This window comes from Amyelois transitella, chromosome 6, assembly GCF_032362555.1.
Source record: "Amyelois transitella isolate CPQ chromosome 6, ilAmyTran1.1, whole genome shotgun sequence".
In the NCBI taxonomy this organism is placed as follows: domain Eukaryota; kingdom Metazoa; phylum Arthropoda; class Insecta; order Lepidoptera; family Pyralidae; genus Amyelois; species Amyelois transitella.
In genome coordinates this window covers 9746507-9772271 of record NC_083509.1, presented here as the reverse complement: position 1 = coordinate 9772271, position 25765 = coordinate 9746507, and the positions used below count along the sequence as shown (strand labels likewise).

Below are 25765 nucleotides of genomic sequence, written 5' to 3'. Positions count from 1 at the left end.
ACCGATCGTATACCTACTGCAGTCGATCATAGATCCATAAGTCTACTAATGTTACATTTAAGTTATTTAACATGGAACAATATAAATTTTCTATCAATCTAACTAAATATAAAAAAATATAATTTTGCTCAACACGATTGCTATTTCTCAACCCATGAAACTTTAAAAGCTTGATTACTTGTCAAAATGTTTATGTGGTGTTTTTGTTGCAAACAATTTTAATATCGAGGCGATGATTTATTTATTGTGGAATTTTATATTTATGTGAACGGCAATACCAATTCTATGTTATATTTATTTGAGTGTGAAAATGTTTAATGATTATATGGATTTGAATTGAAGCACTTGTCCTCTTAATTGAAACCATAATCGACTAAATACATTGAAAATTGGCAAATTTGATCACGAAAGAAAGTTGCGTAGCGGCTATAGAAAACCGTTGACAAAAGATATACATTTATCTCCTCTCTCACTATAAGGAGATTCGTTCTGAATAAGCCCACATTAAGTTCAGATGCCTTGTGAAATATCTATTTGTCATCCTACGTGATTTGATTTAGTGAAACACTGTTATAGTGCTTACTGATAGTCGCATCGACTATCGGTTAATTAAGCTAGACCGCGATATTATTCGTTATTTTATTTATGATGTCGTATCAAATAATAAAAAGCAAATACAAAGAAAAGATAGTCGAATATTTTGTTATTATTAATCGTTTATATATATAAAATCATGTAAAAAAAAAAAATATAAAAAAGAATAAACATCGATCGATTGCTGTCAACTCAAATTTTTATGATCATGTTGGTAACACAGTTAGTCGACGTCATCCATCGATGGCGGACATTTTTCTTCGGACATTTTGACATTTAATTCCCGGTTAGGTCCATTTCTTGTTAGAAATATTTGTGATTCTTTGTTCGATTCACCATGGATGAAGAATACGACGCGATTGTATTGGGCACTGGCCTCAAGGAATGCATTCTAAGTGGAATGCTTTCTGTCTCTGGAAAGAAGGTACTGCACATTGATCGCAATAAGTACTACGGTGGAGAATCTGCGTCAATTACCCCGTTAGAAGAATTGTTCGCAAAGTTCAATGCACCGGCACCAGACGAAACTTACGGTCGAGGCCGTGACTGGAACGTGGATTTGATACCCAAGTTTTTGATGGCAAATGGCCTTCTTGTAAAACTACTAATCCATACGGGCGTTACCCGTTATCTGGAATTTAAGTCTGTGGAAGGCAGCTATGTCTACAAAGGTGGTAAGATCTCCAAAGTGCCCGTCGATCAGAAAGAAGCGCTAGCATCGGATCTTATGGGCATGTTCGAGAAACGGCGATTCCGCAATTTCTTAATTTATGTGCAAGACTTCCAGGAGGATGATACCAAGACCTGGAAAGATTTTGATCCAAGCACGGCCAACATGCAGTCATTATATGAAAAGTTTGGCCTGGACAGAAACACTCAGGATTTCACGGGTCATGCATTAGCGCTTTACCTGGATGATAGCTATCTGCAGCAACCAGCTATCCAAACTATTCGCCGCATTAAGCTCTACTCTGATTCCCTTGCTCGTTATGGCAAGTCACCATATTTATATCCAATGTATGGTTTGGGTGAACTTCCTCAAGGATTTGCTCGTCTATCTGCTATTTATGGTGGGACCTACATGTTGGATAAGCCAATTGATGAAATTGTCATGGATGAGACTGGTAAAGTTGTTGGTGTTCGTTCCAAGGACGAGATTGCAAAATGTAAACAGGTGTACTGTGACCCCAGCTATGTACCCGACCGTGTGCGTAAGAAGGGAAGAGTTATCCGATGCATTTGCTTATTAGATCATCCGATCGCCAACACAAAGGATGCTCTGTCTACTCAGATCATCATACCTCAGAAGCAAGTTAACAGGAATTCAGATATTTATGTCTCAGTGGTGTCCTACACACACCAGGTGGCCGCCAAGGGCTGGTTTGTAGCCATGGTTTCCACCACTGTTGAAACTAATGATCCGGAGTCTGAGATAAAGCCAGGCCTTGACCTGCTGGGCTCCATTCGACAGAAGTTTGTGTCTGTTTCGGACTACTATGAACCAATTGATGATGGCAGTCAGAGCCAGATCTTCATATCAGAGTCTTATGATGCTACAACTCATTTTGAGACAACATGCTTAGATGTCCTAAAAATTTACAAGCGTGGAACTGATGAAGATTTTGACTTCTCCAAGGTTAAGGTGGAGCTGGGAGAAGAGGAACAATAAATAAAATGCCCCCAGTAATTATATATGTACATTGCTTGTTAATTTTAAATATTATTTACAAACAACTGTTCTGGCAACAATTATTATACAATATCTATGTTTTAGGGATTCTGGGTAAAGATTTAAGAGCTAAGATGTATTGGCATTAGATGATATAATGTATATGTGCAAATGTTCTACAAGTTTTATTATTACAAAAAATGTGTCAAACATAAGATTATTCTTTAAAGGAAATTATTGAACATTCAAGATTGCTTTTATTATTTTTAAGTATACTGAGCTATGAGAGTGATCTGCACAAGTGACAGGCTCATTTGTTTGGATTGACATTCCATGTGGTACATTGATCCTGTAACCATATCATATTTGTAATAAATGTCAAATTTAATTACAAATGCTCACTACATGTATATGTTTTGTGTAAGATCATGAATAAAGTTACAATATAATATTAAAATTGTTTTATTTCACATCTGTTAATAAATATCAGTGACTGGACATGAGATAATTTTTGCAAATATACCACAATTAATAAACAATTTAAAAGTTCACAACATATTTCAAAGAGTACAGGTTGTCATCTCTGCAGCCAATAAATATGTAATCTCCATATATAGCAGGGGATGAGAAAGTTTCATTTGGTAGTATGTGTTCTGCAACTATGGCGCCACTATCGCTGTCCAAGGCGCATATCTTGCCGTTGGTCGCCGCAGCAAGAATCAATTTTTCATTCAAGCCACAAGGCGTGGAATATACGGGTGATGGCAATTCTGTCTTCCAGTTCAGCGTCGGCTGGAAATTCTTGATAATGATACTGTACACGTAGCAGTCGTGACACCCGAATATCATTTGCCATTTCAGTTTGTCGACTTCCCTGATGTACAGAGACGAGAAAATATTTCCTTTGGCACCTTGGTATTTCCAAATCTGATCGAAACAAAACAATTTATGTTAGTCAAAATATGAGGAAGGGAAGTTTATAATGAAAATGTACGAGTAAAAGGACGAAAATCTTTCTTTTACGTTTAGTTCCTGTCGTAAGCGGAAAACGGTCTGCTGGAACCCGTTTAGTTACAACAAGGTAATGTTCTTAGTCCAGATACATACATACATACATAAAATCACGCCTCTTTCCCGGAGGGGTAGGCAGAGACTACCTCTTTCCACTTGCCACGATCTCTGCACACTTCTTTCGCTTCATCCACATTCATAACTCTCCATGCAAGTTCGGCGATTTCGGGTACTCTTGACCCGACCCTTTACCAGGATGTCCTTAATTTGATCAAGATACGTTCACTTATTTATTTTCTTAGGCCAGATGAAAGTGTTTATTGTTATTATGCAATACTATATTAATATGTGTTGAATATATCACCAATAAAAAAATATACCTTAATTCCCTTCTCCACAGTCCGGCAATGCAACTCTCCGTTGACCTCTGCAAATACGACATATTTGTCGTTGTCGTAGAGCACGGGGCTCGCGAACACGGGGCTGGCGAGCGCGCCGCGCCACGCCACCGTGTTGGTGGGCGCGTGCACGCATGCGCACACGCCGGAGAGAGTGCCCACTAGCACGAACTCGTTCTTGGCTACCACCAGGTCCGCGGATATAGCTTGGTCGACGATGTCGATCACTTCTCTGAGCTCGCCTGTCTGAAGTTGGGCAATGTTACAAACATTACTGAGTGAATTTTTAAAAAATATTTACAATCAATTATGGTGAGGTTACCATTCAAAAGTTCCTGAGGGCTGACAGGAGGCTCTTGTGGTAAAACCTGACTTGCACAACCCGGGATCGTCAGCCGTATAGCGGCATAGCAGGACTACGGGCTTCTCTCCAGAGACGCAACAAAAAAGGAACTAACGCCAGGATTACGATGGTCGTGCTTAGAAACCATGTGATGTGTGTGGATTGATTACAGCAATTGAAGTTTAAGGTAACTACATATATAGTTATGGGTATTAATTTTGCACATTACCCAAGCGGACTTAGATTTCCTCGTTAAAGATCAAGGACGTCAGACGGGAGTTTATTTTATTTCATTTAGATACCTACTTCCAGATCGTGCCACGGCGAAATCTGGGTTCTCCGTAGAAAGGACATAAGCTGTACAAACACCAGGAGAAAGACTACTATAGACAAAAAAATAAACATTGTCCATACCATCATATCAATACACCGAATCTTCCCATCATAGGCGGCCACGTAGATCATGTTGTTGCAGCACGCCGCTTTGCTTTTGACCATCGCGTTGATGCCGATCTTCCACGCCTCCTTGCAGGTCTCGAGGGTGAAGCAGACAACTGTGCCGTCGTATGCGCCCACCTGACAAGGCAAAACAATAATACATTCGGTAATATTGCCTTAGTGGCTTAGTGCTCCCCTGCATTTTCCAAGGATCATATAAGGCGACTGGGCTGCTGAAGTTAAATTTTACACTGACTTCAAAGTTGTGTTCTTTAATATTTTTTTTGCTAGCTATGTAATTTAGTTTGCTCTCTTGACTGGCACTAGGCGAAAAATAGTTGGAAATGAACCTACTTTTCGTGTAAAAATGAGGGATAAATTAAGCAACAGCGTAATAGAGGAATATTGTTATGTTGAAGATATAGTGACAGCAATAGAATACGGTATCTGAGCATTAGATGATTTAGTGCTAATAATTAATATGTTGTGATGTGAAAGAAGATGTAGTTACAGGAATAGAAAAGGGTATGTTAAGATGGTTCGGTCATGTGGAGAGGATGAATGAAAGCAGGTTGACTAAGCAGATATACAAGGAGAGTGTGGAGGGAAAGGTTGGAGTGGGAAGACCTAGACGAACGTATCTTGATCAAATTAAGGACGTCCTGGTAAAGGGTCAGGTCAAAAGTACCCGAAACCGCCGAGCTTGTATGAAGAGAGTTATGAATGTGGACGAAGCGAAAGAAGTATGCAGAGATCGTGGCAAGTGGAAAGAGGTAGTCTCTGCCTACCCCTCCGGGAAAGAGGCGTGATTTTATGTATGTATGTATGTAATTAAATAACAGGAGTGTAAATAGTAATATTAAAGTGAGAAGATTGTCACTTGAAACGTATCTTGATCAAATCTGTGAAGTATACAGGGATCAGATCAGGGTAAGTGGACAAGTCTCTGCCAACCCCTCCGGGAAAGAGGCGTGATTTTATGTAATCCTTCTGAGAATCTGTGTGACAACAATAAGTATACTGACCACGGCCATAGCCGGCATAGAGGGCGCCTGGAAGCAGAGCACGGAGGCCTCGATGCGCGCCCTCACGGCCACGGTGCCGCGCAGCGCGCCCGCGATCGCGTCCACCACGATCAGCCGGCCCGAGTGGCTGCCCACCACCACATACAGGTTCCTGGAATTTATCACATTTGCTTAGATAAAAAAAAATGACAGTTTGTGTGTGAAACACTGAAACAGTGGAGAGTACAACACGCAAAGTTGAGGGAGAATGAATAACTCTTTGCGCACTAAGGCATAAGTAAGAATTTGTAAATGTGAATAACCAGCTGTTGGTAAATGTATAGTGTGTATGTTTCAAAGTTCACTTATGATTATAATATGCTCAATAATTTTAAGCCTGAGCTGTGAAATGTTGAGTGAGAGTTAAGAAAGAGTAACTTACACGCCTGTTTGATACAAGACTGGTGATGCATCAACACATTTTCCCGTGTCATATGTCCACAAGACAACAAATTCTACTGGGTCTCCTACTTCTTCAAGGTACGCTTTCTTGAATGACTGACTTGGGGTGATTTGGCTGATAGCATCAGATTTGGACCGTTTGGTTCTTCTCTTTGGTTTTTTGTCAGTAACACATATTTCCTTTTCGGCAATCTGCATTATCTCCTCTATACTCATCCTTTGGGACATGAGATATGGAAGAATCAACTGGCCAAACTTTGGACAAGTTTGAGACAGTTTGTTGCACATTGCCACAGCCAAGAATGATGTTCCACCAATTGCAAAAAAATCCTTATTTTTAATGTCATTATATACAAGACTTGCACTGAGTACACTCTGTGCTTCTTTCATAAAGCTGGACCTCAGGGAGCTTGAAGTCTGTGGCGCCTTCACCATGTTCTCATACAGCTTAGATATAATCAGCTTAGATATTTTTCCATGTGGATTTGTTGGCAAGTTGTTGACTTTTATTATTCTGTCTGGCCAGTGTTTATCGTCTAGTTTACATTTGAGGAAATCTGACACCTCCTGACTACTCATAGTTTCTGAGGAGAAGTATAATACCAAAAGTCTCGGTTTGGGAAGCCAAATGCATGAGCAGGTCTTTATTCTTGGGCATTGCATTATAGTTGCTTCAATAAATTGTAAATTAATTTTATGACCAAATCTTTTTACGACGTCATCTTTTCTGCCTCTGTAAAATATTGTGCCATTTTTTATTTCAGCCATGTCTCCCGTATCAATGAACCTCAATGAATTTTCTTCTTCAACACCTTGTGATGAGTTTAGAATAACACATTTTCTTGTTTTGCTAACTAGAATCATAGAAAAAATTAAATTAAGTATTGTTGGAGTAAAGTTTTTAATAGTTTAGTAGGTATGTGAATAATTTAATGCTTACCTAATAATATTTTTCCTTTATTTTTATCATCTTTCTCAGGATCTACCACTATCTGTGTCTCTGACAGGCATTCCCCAAGTGGCACTTCTTTGTCTGACAGTATTCGGTTGAGATCCAGTTGGGCCACACATGCCCAGCAAGACATCTCTGATACTCCATACAAGGTAAATAATTTCGTTTTGTTGTCCCAATGTTTTAATTCTTTTAACCTTTTTACACCATTCAAAGGTTCTCCTCCAAAAGCTAATATTCTTAATGTCGAATTTTCACCTAGTATCTTATTTTTAATATCAGCATTAGAAAATTGAAAAAATTTTGAAGGTGTGACTTGCCAAAAAGTTATAGAATTTTGAGGATTATTAGGAAATAATATATCAGCTTTTTCTGGTGCAATGAGTAAGGAAGCTCCATTGATACAGGCCAGTAAAATCTCTATCATGGACGGGTCAAATGTTAGCGGAGTTGAGAAATATATTATATCTTGAGGGGTTATCTCAAATAATTTAGTTAAATCATCAACATTTGGCTGAATGCACTGAATGGGCACCTGGATGTGCTTCGGTTGGCCAGTGCTACCAGATGTCATGGTAATGAAAGAGTATTCAGGTACATGATGGCTGTTTGATTCATATTCAAAATTATAAAAATTTATCTTTAAATCAAATACATCTACAGTCTTCTCAGGCTCCTTGTTGAAAAATTGAGAAGTGGTTCCCTCATCTTTACTTTGGACAGTTATGACCACTTTGAATTTGACTTTTTTGGTGAGGTTTTCTATATCCTGCGTTGGGTCCAGGAACATAAAGGTAGTAGAGCATTTGTGGGCCCTGAAATTAATTGAAGTTATGATTAACTAATGCTTTACTTAGATTAGTATTGAAGTCTAATAAATCAGTAAAAAGAACTTAACCAAATGGTACCTGTAAGACATATTTTAATGAATTTTTTTTAAATTGTCAACATGTTGTCATTTATTGTATGTAAAATACCTATATATATAGTATTTTTGCAAAGCTATCCTTACTTCAGTCTTTTCTATATCGTAAAATGTGGTGAAATGAACTATGTAGATATGGAAGTTAAACTAATTGACTTACGCCGCAATAACACAGGGAATGATAACATTTCTCTCGGACACCAAGCCGATGATGCCCTTGCTGCATTGCAACTGCTGCATGTTCTGCGAGATGTACTCGCAGACGCCATATAACTCAGAGTAAGTGTAGGTCTTGTAGGAGCCATTGTAGAAGTGTCTTACGGCGATATTAGACGGACTTTTTGCACAAGTTCGAACAAAAACATCGTAGTAACCGTGTTTCACTTTCATCTGTTTTTATTTATAGTTTACGTCATGGAGGATTTACTTAAACTTTCGCAACGTTTATATCTGCCAGAAAAGCGATATTAAACATAATAAATTGATATCAAATGTGTTTAATTTAATTAATTTCAATTATTTTTGTTTGCAATTCTTTTTGAAAACATTTGTTCGCAAGAGCCGTCACTGTCACTGAAAATAATGTTAATGTCAAAGTGACGGTAGACGTCAAAATGTAAGGACGCATTCTTTGTAAAATTCCTTTGACTGAGGACGCGATCGTACGTACCAAATTTATTTTTTATCGTTGTGGGAATTTCAAGCAAAAAGTAATTTTGGTTACTTCTGAAGGGTTTTCTATCGCTGTTCCACATGTAATTTAAACCAGTAAAATCGTTTTTGAGTTTATTTACAAACAAACGATTGTTTTCTCTGTATACCAGTACCATAGCTTCGGTCCCTCTCTTCTGCTATGTACCTACTTGAACTTAGGTATCTTTAATTTTATATTTTTTTTTGAAATAATATTTTTTTGTTTCTTTGAAAACTTATATAGAAAGACGCATACGTCTCCGGGAGGATGCGAGGTAAAATGTATTACTTTAATTTATTTGTAATTTTAATATTTTGTATTAAATAAATACAGTGCAAATGTACTAATGCAAGTATCTAGTACCTACTAGTTTTTAATTAAGCTTAACATACCTACTCAAAGAAATCTGGTGCGCTCTATGCCCTGTGTACGTCCCTTCTTCAGTCTTCAGTGTCGCAGAAATTTGTTTGTTTTACCTAGCTGAAAGCAAATAAACTTTTTTCACCTAGAGGAAGAACCTTCCCTCCCGCCTCCAGAAATTCCTTTCCATCATCATCTCCATCCATCATCAGATTACTCTCGAAATCATCAGCATCATCGAATGCCTTTAAATCATCCGACCGTCTTTTCTTGTGTCCCTCTGTTCCTTTTTCCGTTTCTGAGGATCCAGCTGATTAGGATACAGCAATCGATATAGGAATGCAGGGATCGTGGCAAACGAAAAGATCCCCCCTCTCCCTCCGGGAAAGAGGCTTATTGTAGGATTACAGTTTTATTATATGTATGGATTTGTAGGTATGTATGTATTCATTCTTCTCCCTCCTGTAATGATTACGTTTTCATGCTTTGACATGGTTACATCCTTACGAGGCAGGCAGAGAAAAGAGGAAGCCCGGGGTTGCTGTTTATTAGGATTGCATGATCCTGCTTATTAGTCGTCCCTTAGTCGCCTTATACGAAATACATAAAAAAAATGGAGTAGTCTTTTTCCTAAGCGCCAGGAACAAAAGGAACAATGTACAGTAACGGAATGTATGTAAATATGTATTAACTAGCTTATACCTACGGTTTCGCCAGCGCGAATTTTGCCCCACCCACAAAAGAATACAGGTTTTTGGCAAATCCCACAGGAACTTTTTACCGAGATGAAAGCGCTTCCACACTCTTAAATAATACTATTATTGAACTTTACAAATTATTAATGTAAAAATAAATATAGATATACTTGAAATTGCAAAAGGGTTGTTTCGTGAAGAAATAACATACAAATTTATTTTCGCCTTTATAATTACTGAGTCGCTAGTAATAATAGGAATAAATTTCGCCATTTCCTTATTCGACTTGACTTATGTGCCAACTGTGCTGTTATAATTCTGCAGTTGGCACAGCGTTTTATTGTGTTTCAACCAGGTTTAACACTATCTCCCATCAACAGAGATTTGTTTGCTACGATTTGCTACGCACTCTAATTGCTACGTCCAATGAGGTTTCCGTCCGTGCAGGCTACGAATTCTCCACAAGGAATATTGTAGCTATTGATGCTAGTCACATATATTCATATCACATATCTCTATAAGCTACATATTTAGATTCTAGCTGTCTGCGACTTCGTACACGTGCCTGGATTCTATGAATGTATTGATATTGATCAATATCGGCGATTTTATATAAATCAATAGACATGTTCAACAGATAAGTAAATTGTGGAGGAAATTGCTGAAAGAGATACAAATGTAAAAGTTTCAATTACTAAAATTTACATTTTTAAAACATGAAGACACAAATACACCAACTTACACGAATAATCCTAAGACATTTTATTTATTTTTATGGTTAAATTGCACTATCAGCTGTTACGTTTCGGCGCAGGAAAGCTTTTTGACGCCAATACATGTTTACAAATTTTGATTTTTTCACGGGAAATTCCGGTGGGAAGTTTCCGAAGAACAAAACGCAGAACGTTGCGGCTGCGGTGACCTAAAACGTGTTCGGCAAATGAAAAGGCCCAATCAATTAGGGGCGGTCAGCGATCCGCCGGAAAAGAGGGCAGCGCGCGCGCTCTCCGAGGAAACTCGGGAAATGGCTGGCGGGGAGAGGGTGGGGGGTGAGGGTGCGTCGAGAGCGAGCGGGCATCGATCGAGCGGGGAGGCTCAGTCCGCCGGGGCGGCCGGCACGAGCGCGCGTGTGATGCGGTTCCGCTGAGATGGCCGGCGCTCGGGCGCTCGTGGGCGCCTGCTGCTGCTGGTGGTGGCTGATGACCGCAGCCGGTAAGTACACTCCCTTACCCTAAAACCTCTTTCAAACAACTCCGTACCGTGATCAGCTGATCGTAGCGGCCGATGCGCCGACACGACTTTCCACATTTTCCCCGGTCTCCGTACGTGGTTTACGTTTTTACAAGAAGTCTCGACGTTTGCATGTGTAGTTTTTTAAATTGCGCTGATTGCTCCCCTCGTTTGTTTTATTTCAAGGGTTAAAAGTTTAATAACGGTATTCGTACCGTACTTTTTATCTCTTGTTTTCCTAAATTTCTAGTTAAGTTTTAAAACTTTAATTTTATAATGAAATACTACTGTAACATAAGTAATAGTAATACTATAGGGGTGAGTATCGTGACGTGTGTGCCGCATGCAGTGTCCGGGGTCGTCGCGAGCCGGCACGTCCTTGCTCGGCCGCTAGTCAAACAGACCGACATTACGTAATACATTAATACGACGGCTAAAAGTGACACATCTGCGTAAATATTGACCACAATCACGCCACTGTGGGCCGAGGAAGTGGGATTACTGCAGCGTGCATCGCAACACCTGCCGCCGTCCGCGAAGGACGAATGTAATCTGTACCGTGATAATTGCTGAATATACACTCGTGTGCCAATACTATCGCATTATCTTAGCCAGATTCAATTTTTCATTTTCATTTCGAGTATACGGAGAGTGAAAAAAAAAACTTATAGGAAAATTAGGAATTTTGTAATTTTTAACGCTAGTTACGCCAAAAAGAATTTATTCCACGAGATTTTAATTAATTGTTATAAAGCAATGTTTGTTTTATGCAGTTACATTAAATTTTATCCAAAATAATATAAGTTTGGATAATATAATCATAAAAGTAATTCACGCGTGCAAAGGCACGCGCGAAATTATCGGACCAATAAATGCATAGTAGCCATAAATTTTCATAAATTTAAATGATTAAATACTATATCAAGAAATTGTAGCATTATGTAAGTCAAAAAGAAAAAAAAAAAATATTCTCGTTATTCAGAGGTCAGAAAATGCTATGAAAAGACTTCAACGCGTTGGTAAATTCTTTAATATAATTATATCTAAAAGTTTCGCAAGATTTCAGTCATAAATACATATAACTATGCTATTATATAACAGAAGCCATTATAGTTTACACAAACTCCAATAATATTGTTCATCGTTTGCCTATTTGTGAATAGTCATCTAGTACGAGTATATAACTAGTGCTAAGTACATACGTATCCTAGTTACGTATTACAAAGACATTCTTCGTGGGGCGTCATGTTTATAATTAACTGGAATTTAAATAATATGACTTATAGATGTGCATAACCTAATGCTTAATCCCGGATTTAAGTTTTAGCATTATTTAATTTTTTGATGAAGGAGACGAGTAAAACGAACGATCCGTCGACTATGTTGAATCAATTATTATGCGAATTGTAACCTAGAAAAGTTGAACCTCCCAATTCGCGGAATGGCCTGCAAAATTTATCAAAGTAGAACATCAAGTGAGGAAAGGATGCCATTTCCTTAGTTCATTTATCAAATAAAACGACGCTGTGGTGGGGTGGAAATTTCTGTGACCATAAGTATAACTTCTTTTTATTCGGGCAATTAGATGATTTAATTTACATACCTAATCTCTATCACTTCATGTGGTTTAAAATACAACCGCATACATTTAATGCGATATATATGCAGGTCAAATTGCATTTACACTTGCGTATTTATCAGAAAATAACGCACGGTTCAATAAATAAAACTTATCTCTCTATATGACATAGATATATTGATATAAAATGTATATTTATTACAAGTTCTCTCATGTAAATATTTTCCATTTTATTTAGAACACAAATTCTGATATTGCCGGTTTGATTGAAAGATATTGCGAGTGAGCGCTCTAAAGCTTTTTCATTATTAAAGTTTTTAATATACTTTGCATTTTACATTGAGCTTTTCGTATTAGTTGAACTGCAATTAAGTATGATTCCTTAAATATTATTTATCATTACCATAGGGGCCCATCATCTTAAAAAAATGTTGAAAGCAGAGACACTTCAAAGCAGACAAAGCAGAGACAGCTTTCAGTCCATTCGCAGAATTATGGTAAGGCCTATGGCTAAACACTATAAGATTGGAACATAACCTTTTCCACAAGGATCTTCTTTGAATAACCAATATTTTAAATTGTATAAACATTTATATCGGTATACTCGTATGTCCCGCAGTCGCCTTATGTAAATTCCGAAAATTGAGTCTATTCAATTTTTATGGCGGCTCCACCCGCGTCTTTACCAATTTTTATATTCCATTGTCGGCCTTATCTGACTACTTTGCTTGAAATTCTCAACCAAAGCGTTCTTTTTATCTCGGTACTTGATAATGAATTTACTGTGCTTGAATTCTGTGATTGAATTCTAGAGCTTTTCTTTTTTCTGTGTCACGCTTGTTATCCATGGTGAACATGCAGGTATCAACAAGAACAAGTTGATCGCAGTGTGTTTGTCCACCGTAAGAGATATATACTTAATGCGCTAACAGAGTCATTAATACCTACACTAAATACTTAGTTACAACAATTTTCATATCTTATCAGACCAATCTGTTTGCACAGGCTAATCCGACAGATAGCGGAATTATCTGACTCTCCGGAGTGGAAGGGGAATGCAAATATTTTGTTATACTTCATTCTGACATTCAATATGTATTGTCTATGTAATTAGCATCGAAATATTTTCAACAATTTTCCTTGTATATAATCGCCAATTATTTCTTATTATATATCCAAAATGTTTACAGACAGAATGTAAAAAAAAAATTGCTAACGTTATTATTGTAGAGTAAATGTCATTATTTGAATTTCAATTCCATCACAAAGCTATAAACCTGAACGTAGTCTTTCAGCCTGATGACTATGTCTACCCCGCAAGAGATATAGACGTGACTATGTATGTATGCAGTAATTGAATTTCAGGACAATTTTAGACTGAAATGTTCTGACTCTCTGACAAAATAGTTCAGAGATGAAACAAGACAGTGGCGCGATAGCACTATCATTTCAACTTTTATCAATATTCGTAGGTACATTTAATTTTGAGACATTACAATTCCACATAAATGTTTGATTGAAAGTTAATTACGTGTCATGTCACAATTTGTTTATTGAAATATGAATTGAATGGCGGCCGGTGATGTGTCCAGTCAAACATTTTCCGAGAACCGAGAGCGTGGGAGCGTCGTTCGGAAACACTCAATAAATACCATAACCCCATATCGAAGTGTTGACCGTCCTCTCTGAAGAAGTACCGACGTCTTCCTTAGCGGACATTGCTTAACTTTTTGGTGTAGATCACAAAAGGTACTAGATTGAAAATAAAAGAGTAAGGAATTAACTTATTTCTTAACTTTATTGAATTAACTAATAACCCACACATTATACTTACATTTAAGGAATAAATGATTCTGATTCAGCAAATTGAAATAAAAGAGTAGTAGAGGTAGTATATCACAGCACAAGTCTTGAACTTTCTGTGGGGCTTAATCTGAGTAATTTATCCCGTATATAGCTATTTATTATTATTTTTTTACATCGGGACTTTGTTCAAAACACTTTTTTGGTATAAGGTGAAGACGGTGTTACCATCATGTTTGCGTCTCTACGAAATGGCTGTGACCATCAAATTATATCAATTCATTTTCTAATTAGTGATTACAATAAAGTTTCAACAACATCTCTTTTAAGAAACTGTAGAGATGTTTCAATTAGAGGAATAGGTTGATATCCGGCAGTGTATTTCTTGCCGTTTAAAATGATAAAACCTTATACAAAAATGTTCAATTAAGTGTTGTAATCGATTCCTTAAAACAAAATGTCAAAGTAAAAGAAGGCTTCATTCAGAGCTCTCGAAGTACAAACTAATGCACAATAAAAAAGCTAATCGATCGGGAGGCATTGATCGGCATCGGCAGTAAATATAGAAACGTCGTATTTTTTATTGCGGCGATAAAGCCTGAAGAGTGTTTTCGTAGTCTAAGGGGGAGTCATAACGATCGTGCATACATTCACAGCTATTGATATCTGGGGAATTATTTAAAGCACACGAAACGAGCTACAGTCAATCTTTTCGAATTTTTAACGCGAAAAGGAAGAAGATTAGCATGCACGGTTTCTTAATAAATTAACTCAATACAGATAATATTAGGAACTGTATACAGTACAAGGAACATCTTTTAAAGTACAAGAACATACGCTTAATAAAGCAAGGATTTTCGAGGACATAAAAATATTATCCCGCAAAATATCTATATCATAATCTATTTACAGTGGAATGTAATGAGGCTAATATGGGTTTACAGATAAGTCCTATCTATTATTAATTCGCTACATTTGCACGGATTCTCTACAATTTTCTTAAGGGCTTTATAAAAATACAATTAAAGTTATAATGCAGTTGGTTGGTATTAATTTTAGCTTAATTACTAAGCTTCTGAAGTAAGACGTGCAAACTATTATTTACACTGTTGGATAGTAATTTATACTTTAACGTTGACTTATGAAATAGTACCTTGAATAAAATTACTGTAGGCAACATTAGCTACAGTTTATATGTAGGCACATAACTACCAAACTAGCCACCAGTATATTCCATTATTCTCTCAATCTAGGTTTAACCATAGTACAATATTTATAAAGACATTCTGTGGCAAGAAGTTAAATCAAATTATATTCAGTTTACATAAACAACATGAGAAATGAATGGATAAAACAATAGATACGAATATCTGGATCGAGGGATGGAAGGATTTTGAAGCAAAGGTACATTAATATCTAAAAAAATAAACAAACCGTCGGAGGCAAACTTTTAATATTTCTGAAACTAAAAGAAAATAATACACACGATGTAATAAAATTAAAATCTCTTGATATTCTAAAAATAAACAACAAGCTAATAACCTCAGAAAAGCGAATGTCTCACGACATGATAAGACTTGCATAACGAAATAACACAAATGAACAACTATAATGTAATTCATGACTAAAATGTCAGCTGTAGAAAGTAAAATTGTTGAAGTTCATCGTCCCAAGTTTTATTGGAATAAAAAGGAGAGATCGCGTGCCGCCCGCCCGCCGCGGAGCCGTGCGGGGCTCGCCGTGCTACCCCTGCTATATTTCACGTAACTCGTAATATATTTGCTATTGAATCATTCATCACAGGTTTTTGACTATATCATACTATTAGAGAAAAGAAAAGAAGATAATCGTAAACTCGAAACAAATAATAAAAGTAAGATGTAACCACGAACGGATAAGTGTTTTATTTGTAATAAATGAAACTGAACTAAAACGAAACATATACCTCTAATAAGAAGTATTGTCCTCCCTTCCTATTCCTGTTGATTTGATTTTTTCAGAACATTCCATATTTCTAATAATATTTTTTAACAAATAAAGTCATTGCAGCTATATTTAACTGTGAATTGACACGACTTACACGAGGTTACATTAGTTACCATATACTATACTTATTTTTACAACCGAAATACTCTGAATACCAAAACACAATAAATAATAAAGACTGAAATAGCCAACAGAAGGTTAAAATATATCTATCTACCCTTTGACAACAAAAGATTGCATTTTCAGTGAATTATAAATCTAGTGAGACCCTACGTTGCACAAATTGCCCCTTCCCGTCGCGCCTTTATTCCTGCAAATTCTGATATTTCGGTGTTGAGTCAGAAAGTGAGGTTGTTATGATAGGGGTGAGGTTCTGATATAACTATGTTGTGTTCATGATATTTAACGTTAACTTTCAAAGAAAAACGCGCGAAACATTAAACATTTAGTTTTAATCATTAATTTGAGATATAACTATTAAAAAAAGAATTAACACTCGTACTCGTATATATTACAAAGCACAATGGAGTTAAAAAGTATTACATTTTGTTTTTAAAAGGTCAAATATCACTTGTATTATCACGTGTGTGTCAAAATGAACTGATATGTATTTATTTTTTGAGCAAATAATATTAGCTGGCTAACTGTAACTGATATTATAAATTAATATCAGCTACAGCTTGCCATTGTATGCAAGCATAGAGAAATTTGCTCGACTTTTCTTATCTTTACTTATGTCTTTTGAATAAGGCATGATTAATGGTTTCTTAGGGGGCGCGTGCCGTCTGTAAACTTCTATAAACTAAACAAAAGTTAACAACTTATTGCGTCTCCTTGAAACTCGTAATTGCTGACCTAATATCATTCGAATTAGACAACTCAGTATTTATTAATATCACCGTAACCCAGTTAGGAATAAGGGAGTTTTACGGTAGTTTCTACGCCATAAGTTTATTATTGACATTTTTATTTCATACCCGTCACGCACCTGCGTTTATGGCAATCAATCAACAAAATTGTATTAGGGACAAACATACACGATATATTTACGTGTATTTTATTTACACAAGAGCGTTTTTACTCATAGCTGCGTCGATACTAACGTTGTAGGCGTAATTTCAGTTATTTTCGTAGCGCCATTGTCTACATCGTAGCTCTTGCTACGAACAAACTTTCGAGAGTATTTTAATTTATTAAAATTGTCAAACTCTAGTAAATGAAACTCACTCTTATTCTCATCTTAGCGTGTTTGAGCTGCACTCTCAGCCGATGATATAACCTTCGGAATTAGGGGTCCGTTTCAGACATATTTCTTAGTTAAAAACGTTTCTTGTAAATAACTGACAAACACAAGAAAAATGATTTATCACAAATAATAAGTGTGACATGTCAAGAATTCATGAAAAATATCAAGCGCCAGATACGAGTATTACCTACCTAGCTGTAGTTGTAGGCATTACCCTGGCATTGACACTGATTAGTTAGCTTGTTCCACTTATAAATTATACATACCGCCCCGCCGAGCATTTCCATGAAAACCCACTTCGTTCCCCATTTGATTTGCGTATACGTATTATTCTTAAGTGACATATTTTGTTTGCTTGGTTACTACCATTGCATTCATGGAATTAGATATAAATAATGTAACGAATTGCTACAACTACGTCAATGAAGCGTTAACATAAGCAGTTTTCCGCTCATTTTGTAGTCAACGTTTTATATTATCAGAAAAAACTACATACTATGAATGAATGAGATCACTACGTAAATGTGTCTAAGATTCAAATCGTGGTTGGATTTGTCGAAGTATTAGATAAAGGTTTTCATATCAACAATGGCACAAACGGCAGGCAATACGAAATATAAAAATAAACTATTTAATTCTTTTCCTTACTCTATGCCTATAGAACTTAAAATCGGAATGCATAGGACCTATAAATATATTTTTACAATCCTATCACCATATCAACTCAATGGAGCACAATAAAAAATGTATACTTAGGTATAATTAATAAAATATCATGCATGTTTCAGTAACTTTCAAGGATAGGTTAACAGCTGTAATGTGTGGTGAAGTTTCGTGCCGTTCTCATGAATCTTTAAAAGGTTCTTTAACAAGCAGGTGCGGCGTGTAAAGACGACCTAATTGTGGCGGCAAGCTGTCCATAATTTACAACAACTCACTTGTATACTCATACTTGCTCCTAGTTTACATGAACTTAGCAGTTTGTGTTTAGTAGACATTTATTTTGCGCCTCTAATTGAGTTCCTAACTACATTATATATAAGATATTTACTATCGCATTGGGATAGCCTGTAATTATACATACCTAGTATAAGAATGGTTAACAAATTAATTATGTTGTAAAGGTAATGGGGAGGTTTTGAAAGTAGGTGAGAGCTTAGGTTCTAAAACTTTATTGAAAAATTTATCGACATTTTAAAACTTAACTACTTTGATCAAACTTAAGAAACGTTTCAAAACCTATGTTATGTATTTACTTGAGAAAAGAACACCAATAAAATAGAGAGAAAGAAAGTCCTCAAACAGCTTTTTACTAAACGGTCATCATTCTCATGGCTTTAAGTTCGGTTGCGTCCTCGCCTCTCCTCGGAGGCTGAGGACCGCATATTATTAAATTTCTTTCTAAACGGAGATTAGTGCTAAGTCCAGGTCAATAAGGCATATTATAGTGTTCTCGTACTGAAGCTCTGTACTAACTAGCGGTGACCGTCTGATCGATAACTTTAGGACCGTGTCGTGGCGTCGCTGGGCAACCGACGAGCGCTGGTGGGGTCGAAAGTTCGGAACCCACGCTCCCACCCATGTTACTAATCGAAATTAATTATTGAAATTAAAAGGGAAATTTGCTCACTCATTTTTTCACCAACAGAACACGAAATTTCTATGCCTATTAATATTTTCCAAATTTAAAATCAATTCTTCCAAATACATTAAATTAGGTATCATTTAATTTTCAGTATTTAACATAAAAAAAGGTTATATTTTAACATCTTGTAAATATAGGAGGCACTTGTAGTACATATGTTTGTTCCTTAAGTACCGAATAAGTGCACTAAGATAGAATTACTTACCCAAAATTCCTGCATTATCCGGCGAACTCCAGTTATTTGATAAAACTTTTTATTTTCTTGGCCGTGAAACGAGGTCAGACTAGATTCAGCGGGCACTGCAATGCGCCCCTTGCAGCACAACTGCATCCCCCGCCCTATCTCCTGTGCGATAAGATCGACGTTCCTTTGACCAGCACTGATTCTGCAGCGGTCGGCCACTGATCTCGGACATGTCTTTGACACAAAGCAACTGTTTGACAGCCATCGGCTACCGCGCCGTTTGATTAAAGCCTTTCATACAAAGTCTTTCTTTTATCGTCGGTGTAACAGATATCGGATTTGTTAGAGAAAATCCAATAGTTTTATTTTGAAACGGCTTTCATGGCGTTGAATCGTAACTGGTTTACAGCCCGGCAGTTGACACGACGGCATATAATGAATGTTATATGTACCATTATTATCTGTAAACCAATATTTAAACATTACCTTCCTGCGTCTTACAAATTTACTGAAAATTATAAGGAACCTCGACATCCAAACGTTTCGTTATAACTTTAAGTCGGGCTGCATCAATTTGTCTTAAACCCCATGTAGGCACATGCTCAGTTTTTTTAATCGTACTGGCCATAGCTTCTTTGTTTATGATTTTCATGTCAGTTATCTTTAATCAATATTTATATAAGAATAACATCACTGTTTAAGACAAACACGCATCATTGCGCATCAAATCTAAACCCGTCTTTGACGCTGATGCAATATAGATTTACTTTCGCAATCTCAAGCAATTCGTGCAAAGTTACAAATAGAAGTATACTTATTTGTCATGCTAATATGAATTTGACCGGGGAATTGATTGTTGTTCTTGAACCCTCCTGGACTCCAGCTAGGGTTACTAGGCGTCCAATTAAATTCGGACACAGTCGGAATTTTTGATAGTATGTCCGGCCAAAATTAACGTTGTCCGGCCTGTCTGTACGGCTTTTTGTATTGGAGATCGAGACTTTAAAGCGTCAATGATTTACACTAAATATAGTGTATATATTTAATTAACCTGCAAAGAATTTCACATAATACGACGAAAACAAGTTCATTCCCGTTTTAAAATATAAATAGATTTATTTTCTGGTGTAGTTTATTTTTAATGCACAGGAGGCGGCGGAACAAACTACACTGCAGAAAAAGCGACGGAAAATGTGACCAAACTCGCAGGTCTGTCCAACCATTTAGAATGGCGACCTGGTTACCCTAGCTCCAGCTGCAAGTTAATTCTAAGTCTAACCCGATCAGACACTTCCCGAAATATGACGCAATCCAGAGGGCTAACATGTTTGACATGAATGGGTTTGTCAATGAAGACGAAATAAAAAACCCTATTATGTTGTTATGAGGGCAAAAGGGGAATTACGCAAAATAATAAATTTATAGATTGTCTTTTGTTACCGTTTAAATACCCAGTAGTTAAGCATGAAATAAACTTAAATATTTTTACTGCAGGTCAATCAATAGGTATATAATAAATGCGTACCTAAATAATATTTGTTTGTAGTCTCTTCGCGCTTGTTCGTTATCTTCTGAACCGTTCTTTTTGAAATTTTGCATATATGTATGTAATTTAAAGTCTGAAGGACACAGGATATTTTCAACCCGGTAAAAACTTTAGTTCCTTGGGATTTGCGAAAAATCTGTATTCTTCTGTAATACGTAAGTCAATAAATAAGACACAATAAATATCACGTATTGACAACATAGATTTCTGGACACATTTTCGAAAACGAAGGTAAGTATCGTAATATTCATTGGCAAAAGCGTTTCGATACCACCTAATAAAGTACTCAAAGAATTGATTCAACAAAATTATGACGGCTATCGGAGGGTGGGATTTTGGCGGGGATACCATGTTGCGACAGGTTGTCTCCCTCGACCGGCGACACGTTACCGACATTGCGCTGTTTATTCAATCGCCATATTGAAACCCTGTTATTTGGCGGACCATAAATCGTGCTAGGATTAGTGCTGGCTCACGAATTAATCTTCCGATGGGGGAGCTAAATTTATTTAAACGTGACATTTAGAATAAACCTCAAATGAACAGTCAGGTTGTAGATCCGCCCGTTTAAAATTTAGCATGGTCGATTTTATCGAATTCGTAGATAGTCCAGTGATAATAACTATAAAAAGCTTTGCTGTAAAAGGGTATTTATGGAACTTTGCATAATTGTACAGGGACGAAAAATAAAACCTGGTTTATTTTAGGTAAACACATAAGATACTTACTAAGATATGTTTTAACTTTTTCCATTATGATATGAATTAATAAATCAAACGCTACCTAATTGTCCGTTTGTCGAGCCTTTTACGTATGTATGTAGTTACGTAGCATTTTGGGGTCGTACAGATACATAAACCCCTTTATAAGTAGCAGAGAAACAAAAGGTTAAAACAATCTTTTCTTTAATTATGTTTTTTAGGTTATATAATTATCAATTTCGTCATCGAATTGGCCAGCTGAGCGTGGCCTTTGAGTATTTTAAAAGACTGTTGACCCTCTACCTCGTGCGGAATAAAGACATTATATATTTAGTATGTGCAGATGTAACGCGGCTCTCGTAACTGAGCCTCCATACATGTACATATGTACACAGCACACACGTGTCATATCACACCGTGCCGTGTTATCGGTGTTTGCTCGGGATTCGGCTTAGCGCCGGCCATGGTCGCGGCCACTGTCAAGTTCAAAGTGTCACACCACACGAACATCCATGAGGATGCAACGCTTATATGATTATTTTACTTTTTATATTTCAAAACTAGACTTTCGTTTAAGTCGTCGCTTCCTATAATTTGTAGGAGTAACAGCAGCTTTTGCCTCCATGTGAATTTTTTATGATATAGCTGCAAAAGTTTTGAGTTTATGCGTGACAAACAGTATTAAAAAACATTGCTTTGGTAGAACGGATAAAACACCATATTTCTAAGGGTATTACAAGCTCTCTAGATCAAAAGAATATTCAGAATACATAAGTAAAAAGGCGCTGAGAAATTCTCAGTGTCCTCTAAAGGTCACATGTGATAAATTCTTACATTAATTCCGAAACTTTGCTTTTCAAATTGGTATCTTAGCGCCATCTACAACCTTGCACATTGTCAAGAACAAAGTGTCATGGGTCCATTCCTCTCGCTATCACCTTTCTTTTGTAATTATTGGACTTCAAATAAAGATGTATTCAAGTAGCTATTAACTGTTATCAAAACCTGAATACTTTTTTAGATTTTAGGGCCTTCCGTACATTCTATTTGCTTGAAATTTATCTATTTTCAAAAAGTATGTCCATACCATTTCCATACCTTTATTGCAAAGCGCCGTGATAATAATATCATCTGTAAGAAATGAGATCATGATTTCGGATTACAATTCCGCTAAAATGATCTTCACCTGACTTAAAGCGGGTGGAATAAATGTATTTTATTCAGAAATTTACTTATATATTTACATTTATGTATGTAAACGAGTAGGTAGGGCTCGTAGTAGATAGGCTGACGATATACCGAATACGTTCTTAGCGCCGGATGTTGTTTGCCAGTCACAAGGCAAAGGGTAAGCGAAGGACGAACCGATATTAGAATTTCAAACGGAAAATTAAAATTTCATGAAAAAATTGTACTCACAGTACGGGTTAGTATTTCATGATATACTGTGAGTTGAAGGCTGGTGATATTTATGGACGTTTACCGTTTCCAATGATTGTAAGATGGAAAAATATTTGCTTCGAATTATAAATAGTTCAGTAAAAGAAAATGTCTTCATAAATCCGAAATGAGAAATTCGTAGCAGATAGAAATCATCAGCTGGCAATGAAAAGGCTATATCTACTCCGTAATGAACAGAGACGTGATGTGTGTATGTGAATATTAAGTTAAGACATGTGATTGGTAGTAAGTTCTAGTTATCATAGTGCACATGTTTTGGAATAAGTAATTTTGGGGTACCCTGGTAAGTCGGGCACCCGGGGCGCGCACTGGCGCGTGTCGGCCACCTGTCGCCGCCACCGGTCGCCTCCCCTGCGCCGGCGCTCATTAACCGACCAAATATTCCAAAATCTTGCATACGTAATGCAACTAATTTACTTAAGTTACTTTGACATGATATTGCACACTACATTAGCTTGTTGGGTGACACAAAAGGCAAATTAAATTAATAACTTAATTTTCTTCGCGCTCTTATAAGGCCAATTTACAGTTATTTTAAGTCAGGTATTTACACAAAGAGACTCCAGTCTGACGTCGGCAAATTTTACAGGCGCACCTTTAACCGATATTGGATCATGGCAAAGCTGCACTAGATGAATGTGCCTATTGTTTTTTTCGCCTTTTACGCGACATCTATTGGAAAAAGATGAAAAGGTCACTGTTGTTGCCCGGCATATAAATTGTGATATTTCTCGATTCCACATGACAATTTTCAAATCAAAACAATCAAATTATTTATATCTAATTATTACAAGAGTATTTTATGCAATTGATCGCGTGATAATCGAACATATTTTTTTAAGCATTGGTATTGGTTGTCGTGTCAAGTTCAGCTGGCTCAGCATAAAATTGCAAACAATAACGAGTCAAAACAGCCAGATCAATGCTGTTGCATCGCCTGATGTTTTCTTGGAATTCATAAAGCAACTTTTTAAACTAAGTACTTATGCAAACATCAACAAGGTGAAAATTAGAAGAAAACGGCTTGCAAAGTTGATTTTAATCCTTGAAATGTATGTTATATTTTCTACATCACAATAAAAAAGTTACATCACAAGAAACATTTTGAATAATAAAAATATTGTAATGTCCTAACAATAAGTTAGGACATTCAAAGCGCCTTGGCAAATTGCCGTATTGTTTATAAAGGTCACGGACAGACTTTCTTCTGGAACCCTGAAATTTTATAAAAGCTGTTTAGGTTTAGACGTTCAACGGCGAAATATTGTCTTTGAGTAGTGGAATAAAAAAAAAGTGTAATGTAACCCGACACGGCACGGTGGCACGCGCGCCGCACATATGTCACGTCACTGAACCCCGGCCTTTTTGCCGCCGACACTCATGTTTTACGTGAATTAACGTTATTAGTTTTCGATTACAGTTTTTATCGGTGGTTCCGTACCCGACGCGAATTCGGCTTATTTGGACTTATAATGGATGAGTCGTGTAAACGATCCGCCGCCGTGACGCGCTAATTTCATTTAAAATTTCACCGAAATGATATACCTAGGGGTGCCATTACACAGCGAAATGGGCCGTGTTATTTGTGTTATTCGACGTTTTAGCATACTTTCATTATATGCGATGGCGATACATAATGAACAGACCCTTATTATTTTTAGTTTACAAGCATAGGTAAAAATTAATGATAATATGTTCTACACAAATTTTGTCAAGATTTCAATTTCAATTTATAGAAATTATACATAAAGATGAAAAAAAAAAGAATATCATTCGAGTAATAATTTTCTATGTAGAGATTGTTTCTATTACTCTTTATAGACTTAATTGGAATCAGTTGAAAGGTTAATTATTAAACTAACTTCATTATGTAAATTGAGCGAGTTATAATTACAAGTAATAGGTACCCTTGTTCAGAAGTGTGATATGAAATACACCAGAAAAGTTCAAAGTGAGAACTGCCCTAGCACAGTTGTATTTAAGTAGGCACCGTTGCAGGGTGATGGGTTTACGTGTAATGAGGCATCATTATGGTCACCATATGGCCAATTCGGCGCAGGTTTCCACGTGCCATGCCGGTAGAGGTCGAAGGTCTTCAGTTAATTGTTATTTCCCCTCGCAACACGACAACTTGGAGGTAACAAGATAGTCTATTTCACAGGGCATTGGATTTCCATCCAGTTAATATACTCGCGTACAGTAAATGATACCATTGTCATTTTGTGCAAATTAAACGGTGCTATTTTTATTCGAGAATGCTCTGAAGATTGATGTGTAAGAGCTGCATTAAAATTTCCGTGGTTGTAAATTTTGTAGAAATTTATCTGTTTTTTTTTATAAAACAATTGCTAAGCATTTATAAAAACAATATCTTTTCAACCCCAAGTCATTCCAATTCCCAATCATTCAGAAAATTACTTATAATTTAATACAGTTTCAACTTGTAAAAACATTCGCAAAGTGACTTACGTCACTGACTGTACTGTTCCATGCTGCGCACATTTAAGCGTATGGAAGTAAATGCAAATATTTTGCATGTACAAAGTATAAGGTTAGATATCACTGTTTACCGAAGTACTTATGGTAAGAATCGGCATTTGAAACGATATGTATAGGTGCTGTATAGAGATTTAAAGCGAGGTTTATTTATAGATATGGTATTTCCGGTAGATTACAATAGAACCAGTTAATATCTCGCTACGGTGGTAATAGGCGACTAAAGAAGAAATAATTATCAACAAACATCAAGTTTGATACGCAACAACTAATTGTAAAAATTACCAAATCTCTTAACAGTTAGTTAGAATATCACTACTATATTATTGTTTAAAGTGATTCT

The 25765-nt window shown here is 36.5% G+C and overlaps 3 protein-coding genes across 5 annotated transcripts in view; 2 read left to right on the top strand and 1 right to left on the bottom strand.

Moving 5' to 3' along the window:
• The first annotated feature begins 808 nt into the window (after window positions 1–808).
• LOC106131306 (rab GDP dissociation inhibitor alpha) lies at window positions 809–2720 on the top strand. The gene has a single exon (XM_013330369.2). It carries the CDS (start codon window positions 932–934, stop codon window positions 2261–2263), a length of 1332 nt encoding a protein of 443 aa, XP_013185823.1. The 5' UTR covers window positions 809–931; the 3' UTR covers window positions 2264–2720.
• Window positions 2230–8374, bottom strand: LOC106131305 (beta-alanine-activating enzyme). Its single transcript, XM_013330368.2, has 7 exons — window positions 7957–8374; window positions 6860–7686; window positions 5900–6773; window positions 5479–5629; window positions 4430–4591; window positions 3655–3918; window positions 2230–3190 (listed from the first exon to the last, which is right to left on the bottom strand). The coding sequence occupies exons 1-7, from the start codon at window positions 8184–8186 to the stop codon at window positions 2804–2806; spliced, it is 2895 nt and encodes a 964-aa protein (XP_013185822.2). The 5' UTR covers window positions 8187–8374; the 3' UTR covers window positions 2230–2803.
• Window positions 8375–10636: 2262 nt separating this feature from the next.
• The window catches only part of LOC106131307 (protein kinase C-binding protein NELL1), a 40264-nt gene continuing 25135 nt past the window's right edge, over window positions 10637–25765 (top strand). For all 3 annotated transcript variants that reach the window (XM_060944692.1, XM_060944691.1, XM_060944693.1), the window contains exon 1: window positions 10637–10757. In XM_060944692.1, coding sequence (XP_060800675.1) covers window positions 10694–10757 — 64 coding nt within the window. In that variant the 5' untranslated portion in view covers window positions 10637–10693. The remainder of the gene's footprint in view (window positions 10758–25765) is intronic.

Coding starts and splice junctions, on each gene's coding strand:
- LOC106131306 (XM_013330369.2), top strand. CDS start 932: ATGGATGAAGAATACGACGCGATTGTATTGGGCACTGGCCTCAAGGAA.
- LOC106131305 (XM_013330368.2), bottom strand. CDS start 8,186: ATGAAAGTGAAACACGGTTACTACGATGTTTTTGTTCGAACTTGTGCA. Junction 7,687..7,956: donor ATTCCCTGTGTTATTGCGGC/GTAAGTCAATTA, acceptor AATTAATTTCAG/GGCCCACAAATGCTCTACTA. Junction 6,774..6,859: donor TAAAGGAAAAATATTATTAG/GTAAGCATTAAA, acceptor CTATGATTCTAG/TTAGCAAAACAAGAAAATGT.